A 21,312-nucleotide genomic window follows, 5' to 3' on the forward strand; every position below is an offset into this window, starting at 1 on the left:
CCATATTTCCACATCATCAAAAGGAGCATCCTTCAGATCTGGATGGCTGGACTAGGTCTCCAGGCAGTCATGGTGTCCCCTTGGTTTCTGCTGATTTCAGGAACCTTTGTGGGGAAAGCCAGAACCATAAGGTTGGCTTGATCTGGTTCTTGGGGTCCCAGGGGCTCCTGTTATCTAGAGGCCTAAGCACAGTACAGGCACATTGCAAATGTAGCACATATTAAGCAATGAGCGTTGCCTACATATTCATTCTTAATCAATCGCTTTCTAATTTCTAATCCCATGTTTCACCATGAAACACCATGCTGAACTTGTCCCCTTTCTTAAGGCTGCTATTGGGTTCCTGCTACTCCTTGTTAGGGGACAAGGAAGGAATCTGTGCATACACAAAGGTGCAACCCCACCAGTACAGTAGCACGTTCTACAAACAGGGGTGAGTGGGGAGACTCATCCCCTCCCTCTCCTGTGGCACACAGAGAGCTGTCAGAGGTTGGAATGGTGGAGGAGGATGTGTCTCAGGTGAATACCTGGAGACAGCAGTCTTTCCTAGTTTGGAGGAGCAAATAGGAGAGCCCCATCCAGTACATGTAAACTACGCTCGATCCCACAGCCTTCCTTTCTATTGGCTATATATTTCCTCTTCCTTCCTGCATGCGGTAGGCATCAGCTATTGGGCAGAGAAGGAATGAAGAGATAAATAATTTTAAAAAGCAGGCAGAGAAGAAAAGGAATTGGAAGAGTATGAGCCTAGGACGAGAAAGAGGAGGAGTCCAAGGAGTTTGTTGTCACTGTAGCAGTAGAAGAGGAAACAGGGGTGAATACTCAGGAAGAAGAAGGAAGAGGGGTGTGGATTACAGCGGCGGAAAAGGAAGGCGTAGTTAGGTTCCGGTGGGGCCTAAGATTCACTGTATCGCGGTGCTAAAGAAATCGCCGCTGGTGGATCCACCCTCTCCCTCCTCCCCCTGCGAGGGAGGGAGTTAGAGTGAAGCAGGCTGGGGCGGTCGGAACAGACTCCTCTGTGCCCCCTCCCCCCCCCCCCCCCCCCCCCGCTTCAGTCGCTTGTTTGCTTCGTGCCTAGGGAGGAACCTAGGCTGGAGAGACGCCTGAACAGCCCAGCGCGAGCCTGGGGACAGGCCTAGGCTGTAGCTTCAAAATTAGGATGTCCCGACATGAAGGTGAGAGACCCAAGGGGGGAGGTGGTGGGAAGAAAAAGAAGGAGGTATCCTTGAGCTTCATATGGCATTAGGGTCTGTCATGCCGCTGTGTGAGGTGGGTCAACATGGCGGCGCTGCCTTCACTGAGAGCGGGGCCTGTGGAGTCGGTCGCGGGAAGTGGCCGTGGTGGGAAGAGGAGGAATGTGGCGGCCAGGTCTAGCTTTGCAGTGTTACGGGACGGGAGGAGGTGGCCGTTACGGGTAGACTCTGAGTTCCTTTTCTGTCGCCAGTAAGTGCGGATGCCAGGTCCGCGTATGCTGAGGTTGAGGGGCCTGCTACGGTTTGAGACAGGCTTGGTCTGTGTCCCTCGCTAGCTTGCGGTTCAGGCTTTGTTTTGCCCTGGACAGGCAAATAATATAGGGGAGGAAACAGGACAGCTGTTTATTTTCACTCCTCTTACTCTAGTGTTTAAAGGATCGCCCTAAGGGAATCTATTTGGGGAGTGCAAGGTGCATGGGAGTGCTGGGGGTGGGAGGTGTGTGTCGGTGTGTGTCAGTGTGGTTTGCTGACACGGTCCTTTGAATTGTGAAGGGAGAAGGGGTGCAGGGGAGAAAGGGGAGTTAGGCTTACCGTGATATACTCCCTGTGAGGAAAATATCCCCAAGTTTCTTAGGGTATGGAAGTGGGGAAGGGACTGTGGGGCATGAGGTACAAGGAGGGTAGTGCTCAAGGGGAAGCAGTGCAAAGAAGGTGGCCTGGCATCTAGGGGAAGTGGAAGGTCTGTTTTTGTATAACGAAGGTGGAGAGATTGCATGGCAGGTGGAGAAGCAACTCATGCATGTAGTTGGCTGTGGTATTTGGATTGGGAGAAAAAGAGTTTGCACAGTCTTTATGGCCTTGTTTAGGTGTATTTTGGTAGCTTGAGAAGTAATCTGTTCTACTTCTGTATCTTAAAAGAGGAAATACACGGATGTTGTTTTTCTATCTCCTTACAGGTAGTTGGACTAGTAAAAAAAAAAAAAAAAAACATTCTGTAAAAATCATGCCTTGTTTCTTAAGATTTTTTTTTTCCTGTTAGGAACTAAATTTAGCACGTGTTTCTGTACATGATTTTAACTCTTATAGAGCTATAAAAATAATCTTTTTGAAAGGAATGGAGACATCTTTATTTAATCTTAATATTTTGAAAGCAGTGCTCTAGAATTGTGGTAGTGAGTAATAATACCGATTTCCAGATGGAGGGTTGGTAGCTTGATGCTTAAACAGAGTATGATAACACTCTATTAAGGAATAAGTATGATGGGTATTCAGTGTATAGCTACAATATTTTGCATTTTGTTAGTGCGTGTGCGTGCATGTGTATCAAAGATCAGTCTTGCCTGAATCTGCTAACACTTCTCTAGTAAAATTACCGAGTCCTCTTGGTTCTTTTCTGATTATGATGCACTTTTTTCTTTCTTTTTCTAAAGAGGTCGGGTGAGGTTGTTGGTTTATCTGTATACTATGTAGATAATGAGGCAAAGGCTAACAACGGTGAGTAAGATGAGGGTTAATAACAAATGTGTTTTTTTGTGTTTTTGTTGGAGAAAGTACTCTGTAAACTGCTGCTCTGATAGATAACAATTGTATGTAATTTAAAGTATTGTAGCATGGTATAGACTTGTTAGATTGCACTGTACATACATACACAAGTAGTATGATGTGTTGATCTCAAATTGCTCAGTGTTAACTCTCTTAGGAGTCTCTGAAATACTGTTAAATTATAGAATCATAGAATGGTTTGGGTTGGAAGGGACCTTAAAGATCATTTAATTCCACCCCCCCCCCCCCCCCCGCCCTGGGCAGGGACACCTTCCACTAGACCAGGTTGCCCCATGTAACCTGGCCTTAAACACTTCCAGGGATGGGGTATCCACAACTTTTCTGGGCAAAAATGGGCAAAAAATTGGTTGTAGTACTTAGTAAAAATATTTCAGTTTGGGGTGATGCTTTAATAAAGGAGAATTATTGATTTTTTTTTTTTTTTTGAAGTATGTTTCTGATAGAGGTTACTTTGAGTCTGTTTCTAGTGGATGTTAGGTTTTGTTGGGGGGGGGTGGAGGAGAAGGAAGAAATAATAAGTTGTACTCCATTTTAGAAATTGAAATAGTTATCTTCTGATAAGCTGAAATGTGTTTTCCTGATGTTACATCGTTAACGTAAACATCTTTAAATACATAAAAGGAAGAAAACACATCAAAACTGAGATATAAAGCTGCAGCCACAGTTGTACTTTCCTTTTTTTATATAGGAAAATGGTTTATATTGAGTTTTCTTAATGATTTTCGTTTATTACCAATTTAACAATTGACAAGTTAATTTTAAATTAGTTGTAGGATTAGAATAAGTTACCTTGATGTGTAGGATCTGTTTTTGCTGAGAGCTTTCAATCTACTAGTTGATGGAAGTTGTTTTTGGAAGGATAAGGTATAGGAGATAAGTGAGCTTCAGTCATGTTAGCAAATTGTCTCTCTGCTGCCTGTTCTTGTCAAAATGGCTTATTCTTGAAGGTACAAATAAGGCTTGATTGATTTAGTAATCTAGCTATTGCTGGAATTAGTGTTGTGTTGAGAAAGGATGTATTTGAGAAGATAAATAATGGAGGATTTTGAATTCCAATGTCTCAGGGCTCTGAAGTATCTGATAGAACTTATTTTTTATTAGGTTCTTAGCAGTTTTCTTTGCTTTGTGGTGAGAAATTGTTATCATGTGAATCAGAAGTTGGGAGATGGGAGAAGAAAGTAGACTTAAATAGTTAATAGCAAAAGGTTGATAGCTGAGTACTTTCAGAAATGGAACTAATATAGAACTTCAAATTATCAAATTATTTTGGAGGGGGAGTAGTGGGACAGAAACATTTGCAAATGAGATAATAATTTGAGCTGGTGATTACTGGAAGGTCTTCCAAGGAACTTTAGGAAGAGCTAAATAAACTTAATGCATGAATAGCACAAGATAAGTGAAATATACTTGTTGAAAATAAAAGTACAGGGAGAAGTTAACTTTTCAGATACCTTAAAGTGTCTATTTCAGTGGGATCACGCGTTTGTTCTTACTGCTGCAATGTTTACTGGTAAGATATGAAGAATGTTACTGCATTCAAGAAGCTGCTCAGAACAGCGAGGCTGTCAAGTTGAGCACTCAAGAATTGGGATGTGTCAGAACTAGGTTATGGGGAGAACCCTAATTCGGTCCTCTGTGTACCTGTACTGTGAAATTACATGGCTGCGCATTATCTTCTCTGTGGTACCTACTGTGCCTTGTCAAGGGTGTTTAGAGAAGGAGGCAGTCATACGTAGGACCCTTGTTCTGTTTTTGGAGGTGGGCAGTAAACAAGGAGACAAGGCATTATAGAAAGAAAGTATTTTTATGATGTTGACTTTTTTTTGGGGGGGGGGGGGGGGGGCAGGTGGTGGTGGTGGTGGTGAAAAGTTGGATTGATTCCCACTTTTCCTATGGAGTTTCTAGGAAATGACAGATAAATCATTTTGACAAGAGTTCACAAGTGGTTGCTATCTGTATGTTTCTTTATGCAGGACCAGCTGAAGAGGTGTTTTTTTTTTTTTTTTTGAGCATTCACAGCTGCAACTCTAATACCTGGATGATGAGCTTTGAGATAATTCTGAATGGATTTTTTCCAGAGTATTTAATTTTCTAAAGATGGGTATTATTTCAAAGTGGGCATCTAGAGTTTTGATTCTAATCTTTCTATGTTGTAATTTTCATTCATTACACAGGGAGGAAAATACCACAGAAGTGTTGAAATCAAGCTCACTGATGTGTAGAGCGTTTCATTGCTGTATAAACGTGCTTCCAGGCTGTGGAAGGCTGGAGCACCTCTCCTATGAAGAAAGGCTGAGAGAGCTGTGGCTGTTCAGCCTGGAGAAGAGAAGGCTCCAGGGTGATCTCATTGTGACCTTTCAGTACTTGAAGGGGACTTATAATAAAAAACAAAACAACAAAACAAAAAAAAAAAACGAGAGAGAGAGCAACTCTGCTCAATCAGATAATGACAGATGACAGGACAAGGGGGAATGGTTTTAAACTGAAAGTGGGGAGATTTAGGTTGGATGTTAGGAAGAAATTCTTCACGTGGAGGGTGATGAGGGAGGCACTGGAACAGGTTGCCCAGAGGGATTGTGGATGCCCCATCCCTGGAAGTGCTCAAGATCAGGTTAGATGAGGCCCTGAGCAACCTGATCTAGTGGGTGGCATCCCTGCATATGGCAGGGAGGCTGTTACTAGATGATCTTTAAGGTCTCTTCCAACCCGAGATATTCTATGAAAAAATTAATCTGTGCTCAGTGTAGATTTTGAAAAGTGTGCATTAAATTAAGTTTCATAGCAAATAGGATAAAATAGATACTAAGTACTTGTTTACGAACACAATTTATAACTTTGTGTGTTGAATGAACTTAATACTTTTCTATAAAAGACTATCATATAAAACTGTTGTTTATGGATTTCAATCGTGGCCTGATGCATGTATTTTGAGATGAGCAAATTAGTGGCTTTTTCCTTATTTCAGTTTCTAGTAATGTTTTGGCTGAAGCTTCCCAACAAAATGCCTTTTTGACCTAAGGAACTTTACTACATTTGTCCATCTAACTTAAAGGCTGTTAAAATGGAGTAATGATAAGAAGGCGATCAAACTTACTGAAATTGGACAGTGCTGCCTAAATTAACTATCACAAGTGTTATAAAGTATCGTATGCAGCTTGATCCCCTACCAAGAATTCAAGAAGTGATATGATTCAGGGTGTTGTGGGGGAGAGAACACACACGGAACTATTGCATGAATAGAGACCGAAAAAAAATCTTTACTTTCAAGGCTGACAGAATCTAAAGAACCATGAATAGCCTAAATAATATAGATCAAGAGTGCCTATAACTTTTTCATAATTGAATAACCTCATGTTCTTGTATTATTAAAGATGCCGATTAGAAACAGATTAACAGAAGCACTTCTTCAGTGTACAGCTAGACTATGAAATACTTTTCCATTTAAAAAAAGTTGTCAGTACCACCTGGTTTCCAGTTTGAAGGATTAAATTTTTGAATTCTATCTCAAACTTCATATTTCGTGTTTCTTATCTATTAGATAAAAAGGTTGCAGTAGAGTATCTGGTATTCTGTGAAGTTCCTACACGTTTCCCTGAGGCATCAGTTGAATCTGATTTGAACTCATGATCACAGAATCACTGAATGGTTTAGGTTGGAGGGGAGGTAATCTCCTCTCTGGAGGTCATCTGGTCTGGTGCCCTTGCTCAAGCAGGGCCACCTAGAACAGGTTGCCCGGGACCAATGATAATTATGTTCTTATGTAAACGTGATCCTTACTGTTATTGCCACTTGTATTGTGTTTGCATGGCAAGGGCCAACAGGGGTGGCCTGGTGGGAGCCACTGAGCAGGAGCAGGTTCCTGGCGAGGGGTGTGGTAACAGTGGATGTGGGATAGATCTGGATGCAGGAGCTGCACAGGAGTAGGTATTTCCCTATGGAGTGAGGGAACCATGTCAGAGCAGCCCCATGGTGTGAGAGTGAGACCCAAGCAGGAGTTCTCCAGAAGGGAGCTGCAGCCCCTGGAGTGGGGACTGTGCAGGAACAGGTGTATTTCCTTGCAATGCATGGAGGGGTCTTCACTGGAGCTGGCTCTTGAGATGAACCACTGCCTGTGTAGAGGAGCTTTTGCAGGAGAAAGGGAAAAGCATGAGGAAGGAGGAGTGGCAGAGATGAACTGTTATGAACTAAACACAGCCCTCTATTCTACGTTTCCCCTGTAACAGTGGTAGAAGTAGAATGGCTGGGAATGTAGGAGCAAAGTTGAGCCTAAGAAGAACGGGTGGGTTGAGGGAAGGTGTTTTAGTTCTTGTCTTTGTTTCTCACTGTGAGAAACACTCTGTAGCCAATAACTTAAGCTCAGGTGAGAATCTCAGTGAAGTAGCAATTTTATTTGTGACTGCGGTGGTGGGCGTCCCACAAGCAGGAACATACCTACTAGTCACATAGTACAGTTCATATACTTTGTCTCGATGACCAGGACCCTCTCCTGTTTCCCCATTGACGGGGTAATCCAGGTTTACAACCTATCCAATGCTTCGCAGACAGTACATGGCCTTCAGTTGCTGACCTGTTAAATTTCAAACTTCTTTTGATTTTTTTTTTTTTTTTTTTTTACTGTTTGAAGTGGTGATGTTTCTTCACTTTGGACGCTACCATCCCTTTCCATTTACCAAACCAAGATTCCAACCATCTCTGCCAATTCACTGGCAAGGGTGGTAAGCCCTTGCAATGCTCTAGTTACTGTGCCATCTGGGGCAGTACTGTTGGGTATAAAAGTGCAACAATGGTTGCTCAGTATTACACACACACGCCTCCTTTCTCTGCGAGCATCATATCTAATGCTATCCTGTTTTCCTAAGCCATTTTGCTGGTGGCATCTAGTTGTTCAGCGATTCTTATCGTATCCCTTGTATAATTTATGAATTTCTGCTGATTATAATAAATATAATTAATCCAATCCACATTTTTATTGATCGTTACCCACCAGAACAATGACGACTTAAACCCTGCAGCAATTTGATTCCTGGCTTTATGTTTATCAGGAACTCCTCTAGGCACCCCAATAGAATCTATGTACACTCTATCATCGAATGATACTCCTAAGCTTCTTTAACTTCTTTTGGGTATTTGTGATGTTTCTCTTTCAAATGCCAGGGTGAAGGGTATAGCTAATTGAACAAGTGCACAAGTGCTTCCCCAATTAGATGGTAGGGTGAACCGTAAGATCTTCCCTCCACAGTACCACCAGAGATCCGCCCTGGGGATCTCAAGTCTTGAGCAGTTTCCCATCAAGTCCTCGGTAGCATTCAAGGTCCTCATGCACAAGGCAAAGTCTCCCAGATGCCGGGTAGCACTCATACCCTGCTGTGAGAGGCAAGCTGTATGGTTACCTACAGCTGTAGAGAATACAGGGGGAACCCTGATACTGCTATCACGCAAGGAGGGGAACAGCAAAGAGAGAGACTTATAGGCCTCAATTACCCAGGCAGTCTTTTCTTGGTACAATGCAATCATACATTGCATCCCCTGGGAATCCTTAGTCCACCCCCATGGGAAGGGCACTATCTGGGCAATCGGTCATCCTGAGGCACAAGCATAGCAATTGCTATGGTTGGGACTCTGGACAGTATATTTGATCCATTCTATCCAGGCATTTGCATCCCCATACCCTGTTTCAATCTCAAATGTTTGCCTAAGATCTTTTATTTCTTTAACTGTGACAATTGCCACATTTCAAAGAGGGCTTCCTGTTTTTTCCTCGAGTGTCTTCCTATCTTTGGTGGCAATAGAGAATCATTTCCATTTAGCTGTTCTCAATTTGGCTGTTGGGTCTCTCCCAGTTATTTGTTCTCTCTGCTCAATTGTCATTGGGCATTTAAGTCTCCACAAGCTAACACCTCACAAGCATCAAACGTGACGGATTGTGGTACATAACCCTCTGTCACAGTCACCCATATTTTGACAGGGTATCCCATCTTTGCTATGCCTTTTCCAAGTTGCCAATTGACCAAGGTCTTCTCTGAAGCCTACAATCACTAGAAACAAAAATTAATAGTTGATTTTTCTTTGCCATTATTTTTAACCCTTAGGTTTCCAAATAATTATCAATACAATTATCAATACAAAGAATAAGATGCACAGTACTGCTAGAACAAAAACCCCTTGGGAGCACTTCGATTCCCTATAGGTCAGTCCTTTCTCTCAATCTCAAGTCACACTCAGTCACCTGTGAAAATAAAAGGTTAGTTTATAATTGTAAGCTTTTATCCTGCTCTGAGTCTTTTCTTTTTGACTTTAACTTTCAACAAGTCTTCTGTAGGAATAACTTCCCAGGTACTAGGGTCGACAGGTGATTTCACTTGAGTATAGTGAGTCCAACCTTTTTCCACAGTTCCTATGGCTGTTTCAGTGGTTAGTAGTACTTGGAATGGTCCTTCCTATTCAGGCTGGAGTTCTGGATTCTTTCCAGGTCCAAATTGTCGTGGTTCCGCTCGAGTGGGCAGCCGAGCTCCACCACAGCCGCTCTCTCACTCCCCCTCCTCAAGGAGGAATGGGGAGAAAATATGTGAAAAGGGCTCAAGGGTTGAGATAAGGATGAGAAAATCACGCAATAATTATTGTAATGGGCAAAACAGACTCGGCATAAGGAGATAGTAAGATTTATTGCCTATTACTAACAAGCGAGAGAAGTGAGAAACAAAGGGAAAAAAAAAAACAAAAACACCTTCCCCCCCATCCACCCTCTTCCACCTCCTCCCCCCGAGCGACGCAGGGGAACGGGGGAATGGGGGTTATGGTCAGTCTACAGCACTTCTTCCCCGCCGCTCCTTCTCAGTCACTCTCGTCCCCTGTGCTGTGGGGTCCCACCCACGGGATGCAGTCCTTGATGAACTGATCCGGCGTGGGCTTCCCACAGGCAGCAGCTCTTCCAGAACTGCTCCAGATATGGGTCCGTACCACGGGGTCCATCCCTCAGGAGAAAACTGCTCCAACCTGGCTCCCCTACGGGCAGCAGCTCCTGCCAGGTCACCTGCTCCTGCGTGGTCTCCTCTCCACGGGCTACAGGTCCGGCCTGGAATCTGCTCCGGCAGGGGTCTTCCACAGGCGGCAGCCTCCATCGGTGCAGGGCCACCTGCTCCACCATGGTCTCCTCCACGGGCTGCAGCGTGGAACCCTGCTCCACCGTGGTACTCCATGGGCTGCAGGGGGACATCCTGCTTCACCATGGTCCTCACCACAGGCCGCAGGGGACTTCTGCTCCGGCTCCTGGAGCACCTCTCCCCCTCCTTCTACACTGACCTTGGAACCTGCAAGGCTGTTTCTCACTCCCGGCTGCTGTGTGGTGCAGCGTTTTTTCCCCTGTCTTAAATATGCTCTCACAGAGGCGCAAAACAACATCGCTTATTGGCTCAGATCTGGAAAACAATGGGGCCCTTCCCAAACATGGGGCAGCTTCTAGATCTTTCTCACAGAAACCACCCCTATGGCTCCCTGCTACCAAAACCTTGCCACGTAAACCCACTACACAAATCAGGACCCAATTTCCTGGTTGATGGTGGTGAATGGGGAATTCCAGAGGTGGGGTTTGAGCCAACAGCCCACGGGTCCTAAGAGATGAGAAAGAGGACAACTCCAGAATATAGTTCTTAAGAAAACTCTTGTTTTGAATTGTGTTATCTCATCCCTTCTGCCCAGATAGTGTAATCTGAACAGCATCTCATGGTGAAATTCCTATATCCTTTCTTGCTGCTGTTTGAACCTGGAGGAGTGCTAAGGGTAAGCATTTCACCTAAGGAAGTAGGGTTTCTAACACTAACTTAGTTAATTGCTTCTTTAATGTCTGGTTCATTTGCTCCACCTTCCCAGAAGAGGAGGGGTGCCAGGGGGTGTGGAAATCCCATTCAGTCTCTGAGGCCTGCATTAATCCTTGCAGTACTTGTGAAGTGAAATGACTTCCTTGATCTGAATCAATGTTTTCAACTATCCCATATCTAGGGACTATTTGCTCCAGTGATACCTTAGGCACTGTGTTTGCAGTGGCAGATACCGAGGGGAAAGCTTCCACCCATCCAGTCACGTAGTCAATTAGGACAAATAAGTACTTAAGTCTCCCTACTTTAGGTAACTCAGTAAAGTCTACCTGAATACTTTGAAAAGGTCGAATCCCTGGCTTATGTCCCCCCTCTAGGTGGGTTATGGATGACCTTTTTATTTACCTTTTGACATATGGTACATCCTCTGCATATTTGCTTCGCTAAAGTGTATATTCCTATACAGACATACTTAGCACAACATCACACATTGCTTGCACCTCCCAATGACTCTCTCGATGTAAAACAATTAATATTTGCCTCATTGGTGCTTTATTCAGCATTTCTTTCCCATCAGGGAGTATCCATTTTCCTTCAGACTTCGTGGCTCCTGATTCCTTAAAAAAAAAATAAAAAAATCTTTTTCTTAAAGCTTCTTAGTTCTTTCTTAGTTTTCAACAATTCCCTGAATCCTCTCTAGATTTATTCTTCATTCCCCCTCAGACACTAGATACCTTAAATATTTGACTTTTTTTCTACGTATTGTAATTTATTTTTCAGTACTCCCAAGCCCTGCTTTCCCAGAAAGTTGAATAGCTTGTTAGTGGCTTCCTTTACAACTGTTTTCTCCTGTCCTGACAATAAAAGATCATCCACATATTTGTAACAGTAACACCTCCTCGGGAGGTTGGAATTGCTCTAAAATTTGTTCTAGACCTTGTCCAAATAAATTGGTGGCCCTGTAAACCCCTGAGGTAAAACTGTCTATCTGTATTGTTGCTTCTGCCTTGTTTCAGGATCTTTCCAGTCAGAGGCAAATATATCTTTGCTCTCAGGATCTGAGAGCACCCCATTAATAACACCATTATTCCAGTTGTCGTGGTTTAACCCGGCCGGCAGCTAAACACCACGCAGCCGTTCGCTCACCCTCCCCCCTCCCTCTCTGGGACGGGGGGAGAGAAATAGAAAGTGAAGCCCGTGAGTTGAGATAAAGACAGTTTAATAAGACAGGAAAAAAAATAATAACAAAATAATAATAACAATAATAATAATAATAATGATACAATGGTGATAATAGGAAAGTAATAATAATATGTACAAACAAGTGATGCACAATGCAATTGCTCACCACCCGCTGACCGATGCCCAGCCTAACCCCGAGCAGTCCGGCCCCCTCCCCCCGGCTAGCCACCCCTATATATTGTTTAGCATGACGTCAGATGGTATGGAATACCCCTTTGGCTAGTTTGGGTCACCTGTGCTGGGTCTGTCCCCTCCCAGCTCTTACTGCACCCCCAGCCTGCCTGTTGGCAGGACAGAGCGAAAGGCTGAGATGTCCTTGGCTTGGTATAAGCACTGCTCTGCAACAATTAAAACATCGGGGTGTTATCAGCACTCTTCTCATCCTAAGCCAAAACACAGCATTCCACCAGCTACTAGGAAGAAAATTAATTCTGTTCTAACTGAAACCAGGACACCAGTCTAGCAATTTACTATTCAAATGCCCAATTTCATCATCAAATCCCTTCCCAACAAGTTAGTCCCTGCCTTGGGTGTGTACAGTAATTGCCCAATGATTGTTTTATCCCTAGTCTCAGCCTCATGTCCCCTAAAAGTAGCACTGTTATCTCAATCTCTTCTACCCCTGTCACCTTTAGGGTTTCATTAGTTAATTTAAGCCATGATACTTTACAGGCCAGTAATGACCTAGCTGTCCCAGTGTATTGGGTTCAATGGCAAGGTTCTGGGGGGACAATTTCAGCTGTCTCCAAAGGGGCCTGCTGCTGCTCAGAGCCGAGCAATGAGCAACGCTGTTTGTGCTTCTGTTAGAGCACGTCCATGAAAACAAACAAACAACCTGCTGCTCAACAGCAGCTGGGAGAGCGAGAAGTGAGAAACCTCCCTGCAGACACCAAAGTCAGTGCAGGAAGAGATGCTCCATATACCAGAACTTCTAGACTGTTACTTAGATAATGCCTACATCCTCTTTCTCTGCTCAATCAACTTCAAACAGTTCTGTCAAACACTACGTACCACACCTTTAACACTTTCACTAACCCTTTTAACACTTCTTTTTATTGTTCTCCAGCCTGTACTTTCACCAAAGTCTTAGTCAAGGACCAACTTAATTCCATACCTTTTTCCCTCCATGATTCTGAAACAACATATCAGTATACCATATTTCATCCCATTTTCGTATGAGGAGCAGCTGAGGACACTGGGCCTGTTCAGCCTGGAGGAGACTGAGGGGGGGGGCCTCATTGTGGTCTACAACTTCCTCGTGAGGGGGAGTGGAGAGGCAGGTGACCTATTCTCTATAAACACCAGTGATAGGACCTGCGGGAATGGTGTTAAGCTGAGGCAGGGGAAGTTTAGGCTGGACATCAGGAAGAGGTTCTTCACCGAGAGGGAGGTTGCACACTGGAACAGGCTCCCTAGGGACATAGTCACTGCACCAAGCCTGTCTGAATTTAAAAAGTGATTGGACAGAACTCAAGGATGAGGTCGAGAGGTTGAGGGATATCAGGGAGTGTGAGCAGGAGATAGACTGGTGGAGCAACAGGGCCTGAAGGACAGGTACCGGGGTAAGACACCCCAAATGGGGGTGGATCCCCTGCCCTGTTGCTGTCGGCAGGGGGAGGGGACCTAGGAGTTGAGGAGGAATGGAAACAGATCCCTGCTCAACATCACAGGCGATGCCTCCTCCTGCCGGCCCCACCTTCCCAGGTGCCCTTACACAACAGGTTTGAGGCCCTGGAGCTTGAGAGACCGGTAGGTGAGGAAGAGGTAGAAAGTCTACCCAGGAGGATGCCTAGGGTGAGGAAGTCGACTCCACGCCTCAGGACTGCCTCCACCAAGACAGAAAGAAGGGTGATTGTTGTGGGCGACTCCCTTCTCAGGGGAACAGAGGGCCCTATTTGTTGGCCTGACCCTACCCATGGGGAAGTCTGTTGCCTCCCTGGGGCTAGGGTCAGGGACATTGCCAGAAAGCTTCCCAACCTGGTTCGCCCCTCTGACTATTATCCTCTTTTAATAGTCCAGGCAGGTAGTGATGACACTGAAGAGAGAAGCCTGAAGACCATCAAACGGGACTTTAGGGGACTGGGACGGTTAGTGGATGGAGCAGGAGTACAGGTGGTGTTTTCATCTATCCCTACGGTGGTAGGGAGGGGTACAGAGAGGACACGGAAAGCCCACCTGTTAAACATGTGGCTCAGAGGCTGGTGCCAACACAGAAAGTTTGTTTTTTTTTGACCATGGGGTGCTTTACTCGGCACCCGGCCTGATGGCTGCAGATGGGTCCCTATCTCTAAGGGGAAAAAGGATCCTGGGTCAGGAGCTGGCAGGGCTCATTGAGAGGGCTTTAAACTAGGTAAGAAGGGGGACGGGGCTGAAATAAGACTTGTTGGAGCTGTGCCAGGGAGAACAATGGCAAGGCTGGGAGAGAAGGCAATGGCCCAGCTGAAGTGCATCTACACTAATGCACACAGCATGGGTAACAAACAGGAGGAGCTGGAAGCCATCGTGCGGCAGGCAGGCTATGACTTGGTTGCCATCATGGAAACGTGGTGGGACCACTCTCATGACTGGAGTGCTGCAATGTCTGGCTATAGGCTCTTCAGAAGGGACAGGCAGCATAGAAGGGGTGGTGGTGTGGTTCTCTATATCAGAGAGAGTTTTGATGTTGTGGAACTTGAGTCTGGGAATGATAAGGTTGAGTCCCTATGGGTTAGGATCAGTGGGAAGGCCAACGAGGCAAGCATCCTGGTGGGGGTCTGTTATAGACCTCTGAACCAGGATGAGGAGACTGATGAGTTCTACAGGCAGCTGACAGAAGTTGCGAAATCGTCAGCACTTGTTCTTGTGGGGGACTTCAGCTTCCCAGACATATCCTGGAAGCACAACACAGCCCAGAGAAAGCAGTCTAGGAGGTTTCTGGAGAGCGTGGAAGATAGCTTCCTGACGCAGCTGGTTAGTGAGCCTACCAGGGGTGATGCCCCGCTAGACCTTCTCTTCACAAACAGAGAAGGACTGGTGGGAGATGTGGTGGTCAGGAGCGGTCTTGGGCAGAGTAACCACAAAATGGTAGAGTTCTCCATTCTTGGAGAAGCCAGGAAGGGGGACCAGTAAATCCGCTGTATTGGACTTCCGGAGGGCTGACTTTGAGCTGTTCAGGACACTGGTTGGCAGAGTCCCTTGGGAGGCGGTTCTGAAGGGCAGAGGAGTCCAGGAAGGCTGGGCACTCTTCAAGAAGGAAATCTTAATGGCGCAGAAGCGGTCTGTCCCCACGTGCCCAAAGATGAGCCGGCGTGGAAGACCGGCCTGGCTGAACAGAGAATTGTGGCGTGAGTTTAGGAGAAAAAAGAGGGTTTATAATCCTTGGAAAGGAGGGCGGGTCACTCGGGAGGACTGAGGAGAATCTCCATCCTTTCCTGGATGAGGGGGGGAACTTAGTTACAAAAGATGAGGAAAAGGCTGAGGTGCTTAATGCCGCCTTTGCCTTAGTCTTTAGCGGTGTCGTGGTTTAACCCGGCCAGCAGCTAAACACCACGCAGCCGTTCGCTCACCCTCCCCCCTCCCTCTCTGGGACGGAGGGAGAGAAATAGAAAGTGAAGCCCGTGAGTTGAGATAAAGACAGTTTAATAAGACAGGAAAAAAAATAATAACAAAATAATAATAACAATAATAATAATAATGATACAATGGTGATAATAGGAAAGTAATAATAATATGTACAAACAAGTGATGCACAATGCAATTGCTCACCACCCGCTGACCGATGCCCAGCCTAACCCCGAGCAGTCCGGCCCCCTCCCCCCGGCTAGCCACCCCTATATATTGTTTAGCATGACGTCAGATGGTATGGAATACCCCTTTGGCTAGTTTGGGTCACCTGTGCTGGGTCTGTCCCCTCCCAGCTCTTACTGCACCCCCAGCCTGCCTGTTGGCAGGACAGAGCGAAAGGCTGAGATGTCCTTGGCTTGGTATAAGCACTGCTCTGCAACAATTAAAACATCGGGGTGTTATCAGCACTCTTCTCATCCTAAGCCAAAACACAGCATTCCACCAGCTACTAGGAAGAAAATTAATTCTGTTCTAACTGAAACCAGGACAAGCGGCAAAAACAGTTGTTCTCTGGATACCCAATCCCTTGAGCTGGTGGAAGGGGATGGGGAACAGAATGTGGCCCTCACTATCCATGAGGAAATGGTTGGCGACAATATATGGCACTTGGATGTGTGCAAGTCGATGGGGCCGGATGGGATCCACCCGAGGATACTGAGAGAACTGGTGGAGGAGCTGGCCAAGCCACTTTCCATCATTTATCAACAGTCCTGGCTATCGGGGGAGGTCCCGGTGGACTGGCAGCTAGCAAATGTGACACCCATCTACAAGAAGGGCCAGAGGGCAGACCCGGGAAGCTATAGGCCTGTCAGTTTGGTGACAGGATGAGGGGGAATGGGCTAAAGTTGAGCCGGGGTGTTTTAGGTTGGATATTAGGAAGAACTTCTTTACTGAAAGGGTTGTTAGGCATTGGAATGGGCTGCCCAGGGAAGTGGTGGAGTCACCATCCCTGGAAGTCTTTAAAAGACGTTTAGATGTAGAGCTTAGGGATATGGTTTAGTGGAGGAATGGCTAGTGTTAGGTCAGAGGTTGGACTCGATGATCTTGAGGTCTCTTCCAACTTATACAATTCTGTGATTCTGTGGACTGTGCACTTAGTCGCATGGTCTAAACTTTTGGGCAGACCTGTGCGGTGCCGGGAGTTGGACTTGATGATTCTTATGTGTCCCTTCCTGTTGCGAAGCACGGACGAAAGCACGACAGACACCAGCTGAGTCAGATCATGCTGCTCCATTTTATTGCCCGAATAGCCTAACTTTTATAGTGAACTTTACAGGGGCGGACAGTGTTTCACACAAGATTATTGGTCAAGAGCACTCAGACAAACAACTATAAGAAAACAACCCCACCTGCAAGAAAAGAACCCCCCTTTTGATTAGCAGTCAGGAAAACAAGCCCCTTTGTGATTAGCGGTCACGTAGACCTAGTCCTTGAGGCCAGCTGCTGGTAACAATATTTTCTGAGTTCCTTAATTGGGCGATGTGGGAGTCATTGCCATGGGAGCTTCTCACAGTTACTCTGGCAGCTTGGTTTGCTCAGCTACAGCAGGCCCTGAGATTTCTAAGGCCTACCCCTGGTTGCTTAAAGCAAGCTTAGATCGAACAATTATGCCAATTCCCAACAATTCCCCCGTTTTCTTTTTGTACAAGCAGTACTTGGTTTTACAGCAGATGTCAAATACATAACATAACACAACTATACAACTTAATCCTAATAACACTACAATTACTGTAAACACTTAATGGTAACACAATTTGATAGTAAGTAACACAACTTAATAGTAACACACTTAAACCTAATCACTTGATGGTGATCAAAGGCTGTTCTTGACAGTCCTTGAGGTGTCACAGCCCACGTCATTGTCAGAATGATTATCAGGAATCTCTTCATGGTCGTCTTCAGCGTGTGCAGATTCTAAAACTGCTTCAGTCCACTTTGCAGTGATCCACTGGGTACCTGTTCCCGGCACCACTTCAAAATCCCTATAACTTTTTGCAAGTAACCCTTTAACCACATTTATCACAATACTACGTGTAATGATGATTGACACCACAATGAACAGAATCCTTAATCCCCCTTTGACTAATCCCAGTAACCATCTATGCATTGTTTCAAACAAATCAGTGAACCATTGATTGAAAGGATTGATACCATATTGACTCTTTCTCATGTGCTCTTTCAGGAAAGTAATGAATTTGTGAGTTGAAAAGGTCTAAACAGTACATTCCCTTAAATTTCTCCAAGTGGCTACTTCAAACAATGACTCCGTACTAGTGAAACTTGATTTTGCTCAACCGATCACAACTAGCCCTGCTAGTTGCTTACAATTGACTCCCCGTTTTTCTAACAGCGCTGTAATAAATCCATTTCTTCTGATTTTTGCCGGCACCAATTTCCTATGCTTTTAGCCTGCCCTATGGTTATATCCCGGGATCCTGCACTGTGGCAACAATAACCTGTACTAAGGCTATATTCCGGAATCCTGCACTATGGCAACAATAACCTGTACTATGGTTATATTCCGGAATCCTGCACTATGGCAACGATAACCTGTACTAGGGCCATATTCCGGAATCCTGCACTATGGCAATAACCTGCACTAAGGCAATAACCTGCACTGTGGCAAACCTGCACTAAGGCAATAACCTGCACTATGGCAAACCTGCACTAAGGCAATAACCTGCACTGTGGCAAAAGCGCGCTCTCATTCACACAGTACAATCACACATACAGAGCACAATCGCACACCCAGAGGCCTCTGGCACATCTCACTCTCAATCATACCACAAGAACATAATTTAGAATGATAAGCAAACAAACAAGTATTGTCTCTCATTGTGTTCCTCGTGAAATGACTTGCAACACTTTGTTTTAAAACCTTACCCTTACACAAATACTTTCAACACAAAATACCTGGACATTTAAGAATAACACACACAATTATTAACACTCCAGTTAGTATCCCTCCAGCAGCTGAAAACATACTGTTTGTCTGCAGCTTCAGGAGATCTTTGTCTGCTCCTGCGGTGAGCAGCTGAGAGTGGAGTCCCCTCCGAACAAAACGCTCAGGGTGCACCTAGGGGCGTCCACACCACAGCCGATCCCCACAGCCAAGCAGTTGTTACGTGCGGCTGCAGATGCCACTCCAGGCACTAAAATTGCCAATGCCGCTCTAGCTGCAACCCCACACAATTCAACATTATCATTGCAATCCGGTGCAAGCAATGCCCATTTATGTCTGGTGATCTCACGCAACTGTAACAAGCTAGGAGCAAATACAATGAGTTTATCTAAGTAACATGGACATCTGATAGCATTTGCAGGGATACCTTGCCAGGCCCTATCCCCACAAATCAGAGAAACATCAGGAGGTAAGGCCAAAGCTGTACAATTGTTCCAAACACTGTAGCTGTTACCCCTTGTCTCCGTGCCATAAACCCCTAAACCCTGCTTAGCAGTGTCATTGTAATCACAGGTGTTATTTGTATTTCTGTACCCGTATGGCCCTTTCCAGGTTCCTGTAGCAGGATCCATCTGATAGCCACGGCTACATTCACATTCGTAGCCACCTTTCAGGTTGATACAGATTTGACTACAGATACCAGGGTTTTCACATTCATCAATATCTCCACAGTTTCTCTTGTCTACAAACTCAAACCCAGCTGGACAGTCACACTCATTTATGATGCATTCCTTCAGGGGCTCATCACCCCAGTCCTTGCAGTCTCTCTGCTGGTTACACACTTTATTGATATCTATGCATTCTCCACTTCTGCACTTGAATTTGCCAGGTCCAGAGCACTGAATAACATTGTTACAGTTTGCTTCATCAGTGCCATCCAGACAGTCTCTCACACCACTGCACTGCCTACTCCCATGGACACAGTTCCCATCTTCACATCTGAACTGTTCTGGCCTGCAGGTCTGAGAAGGGCAGTTAATTTCATCACTTCCATCCTTGCAATCAGGATCTCTGTTACAGTCTTTTTCACCATCACATTTCCAGGACACTGGGATACACTGGGTTGACTGAGGACCACAGCTGATTTCATTTACCCGGCATGCTCTCATATGACACAGCTCAGAACTTTCGTCAGACCTATCTTCACAGTCCGGATCCCTATCACACTGCCGTCTGTTTGGCACACACTGACCACTGTTGCACACAAAGTCAGATTCAGCACACGTCTTCTTCACACAAGCACTCTCATCACTGCCATCTGAGCAGTCTTCACATTTTGCTCTAACACTGTCGGCAGCAGTGCACAGGCCGGCGAGGGCGAGCAGCAGGCAGAGTGCCCCGCAGCGCGGCAGCGCCCGCCACCGCCCCACACCTGTGTCACTTATACTACTCCTATTACCCGTGCTGTTAGTGTCAGTGGCATCCTCCTGGTACCGTTTCTGTCTTTGTCGCCCCTTACTCTCCCCCTTTTCTTTTTGCCACTGACCATTCACCACAAATGGATGAGACACATGATTACTAGTTAGGAAAGAGAGTGTAACGTCTGCTATACGGCTGCAGGCAGTGCCGGCTGCAACCTTAGAAGCTGTTTGTGAAACAGCCTGCCGGTGGTCATTTGGCAGTGTAATCTGCGTCTCTGCACTCCTGCCCCGCAATAGAGCTAATTCGTCATTAATAGTCTGTAGAATGTGGCAACCCCACGGAATGTTATCCAGAAACATAGTTATAACACCGATCTGGGGACGAATAGTCTTTTTTGCATTGCAAGGTAAACCTCTTAGAAAAGGAATGCTAGAGAGAAGCTGCACAGCCGCTGCTGCCTCCATGGTTACGTCAGACAGGCTGCAGGGTCCTGATGTCCGTCCCTCTGCTCTGTGCCGACTCGCCACACGGTGAGAGTCGACTACCGTTGTCCACTGACGCCTCTGGTCTCCCGTAGCAACTCCATCTCGGATGTCCCGCATCGCACCGCGATTATTTCAATGTCCCGCGTTTTCCGCGGCTCCTTTTCCCGCGTCCCTGTGCGGTTCCGTTTCCCGCGCTTCCCCGCGGATCTTTTCCCACGCTCCCCACGGTTTCCTTTCCCCGTGTCTTACCGTGAGTCCTTTGTACAGTGTTTGCGGCTCGGTGTCTGGTCAGGTGCAGCGCCGGTGCGATGTCCGCTCCGATGTCCGCTCCGATGTCTCAGTCTCGGCGCTGTGATGTCGCGGCGCCGCTGGTCCCCGGCGGCACTGGTCCCGGCGCCGCGCCGATGTCCCGGCGCCCGGCGCCGCTGGTCCCAACGCCGCTGGTCTCCTGCTCTACCTGCGTTCGGATGTGCCGGCGCCGCTGGTGTCCCGCTGCGCTGGTGTCCCGCTGCGCTGCGATGTTCGCCCCGGCGCCGCTGCGATGTCCATGCTCGGCTGCGATGTCTGCTCCGGTGCTGCGATGTCCTGCTCCGGTGCGATGTCTGTCCCGCTGCGATGTCCTGTTCAGGCCCTGTTCAGGTCTCCCACTGCGATGTCCTGTTCAGGTCCAGTTCAGGTCTCAGCCTGTTCGGGCGCCATTTGTTGCGAAGCACGGACGAAAGCACGACAGACACCAGCTGAGTCAGATCATGCTGCTCCATTTTATTGCCCGAATAGCCTAACTTTTATAGTGAACTTTACAGGGGCGGACAGTGTTTCACACAAGATTATTGGTCAAGAGCACTCAGACAAACAACTATAAGAAAACAACCCCACCTGCAAGAAAAGAACCCCCCTTTTGATTAGCAGTCAGGAAAACAAGCCCCTTTGTGATTAGCGGTCACGTAGACCTAGTCCTTGAGGCCAGCTGCTGGTAACAATATTTTCTGAGTTCCTTAATTGGGCGATGTGGGAGTCATTGCCATGGGAGCTTCTCACAGTTACTCTGGCAGCTTGGTTTGCTCAGCTACAGCAGGCCCTGAGATTTCTAA

The 21,312-nt window shown here is 46.2% G+C and overlaps 1 protein-coding gene across 2 annotated transcripts in view; it reads left to right on the forward strand.

Annotated features, from left to right (window-relative positions):
• Nucleotides 1-1,044: 1,044 nt before the first annotated feature.
• LOC311220791 (E3 ubiquitin-protein ligase KCMF1-like) overlaps nt 1,045-21,312 on the forward strand; it is a 132,691-nt gene continuing 112,423 nt past the window's right edge. For both annotated transcript variants that reach the window (XM_084304378.1, XM_084304379.1), the window contains exon 1: nt 1,045-1,175. In XM_084304378.1, the coding sequence (XP_084160504.1) occupies nt 1,160-1,175 (16 nt within the window). In that variant the 5' untranslated portion in view covers nt 1,045-1,159. The remainder of the gene's footprint in view (nt 1,176-21,312) is intronic.

Source organism: Netta rufina (assembly GCF_964035555.1).
Source record: "Netta rufina genome assembly, chromosome: W".
NCBI classification, from domain to species: domain Eukaryota; kingdom Metazoa; phylum Chordata; class Aves; order Anseriformes; family Anatidae; genus Netta; species Netta rufina.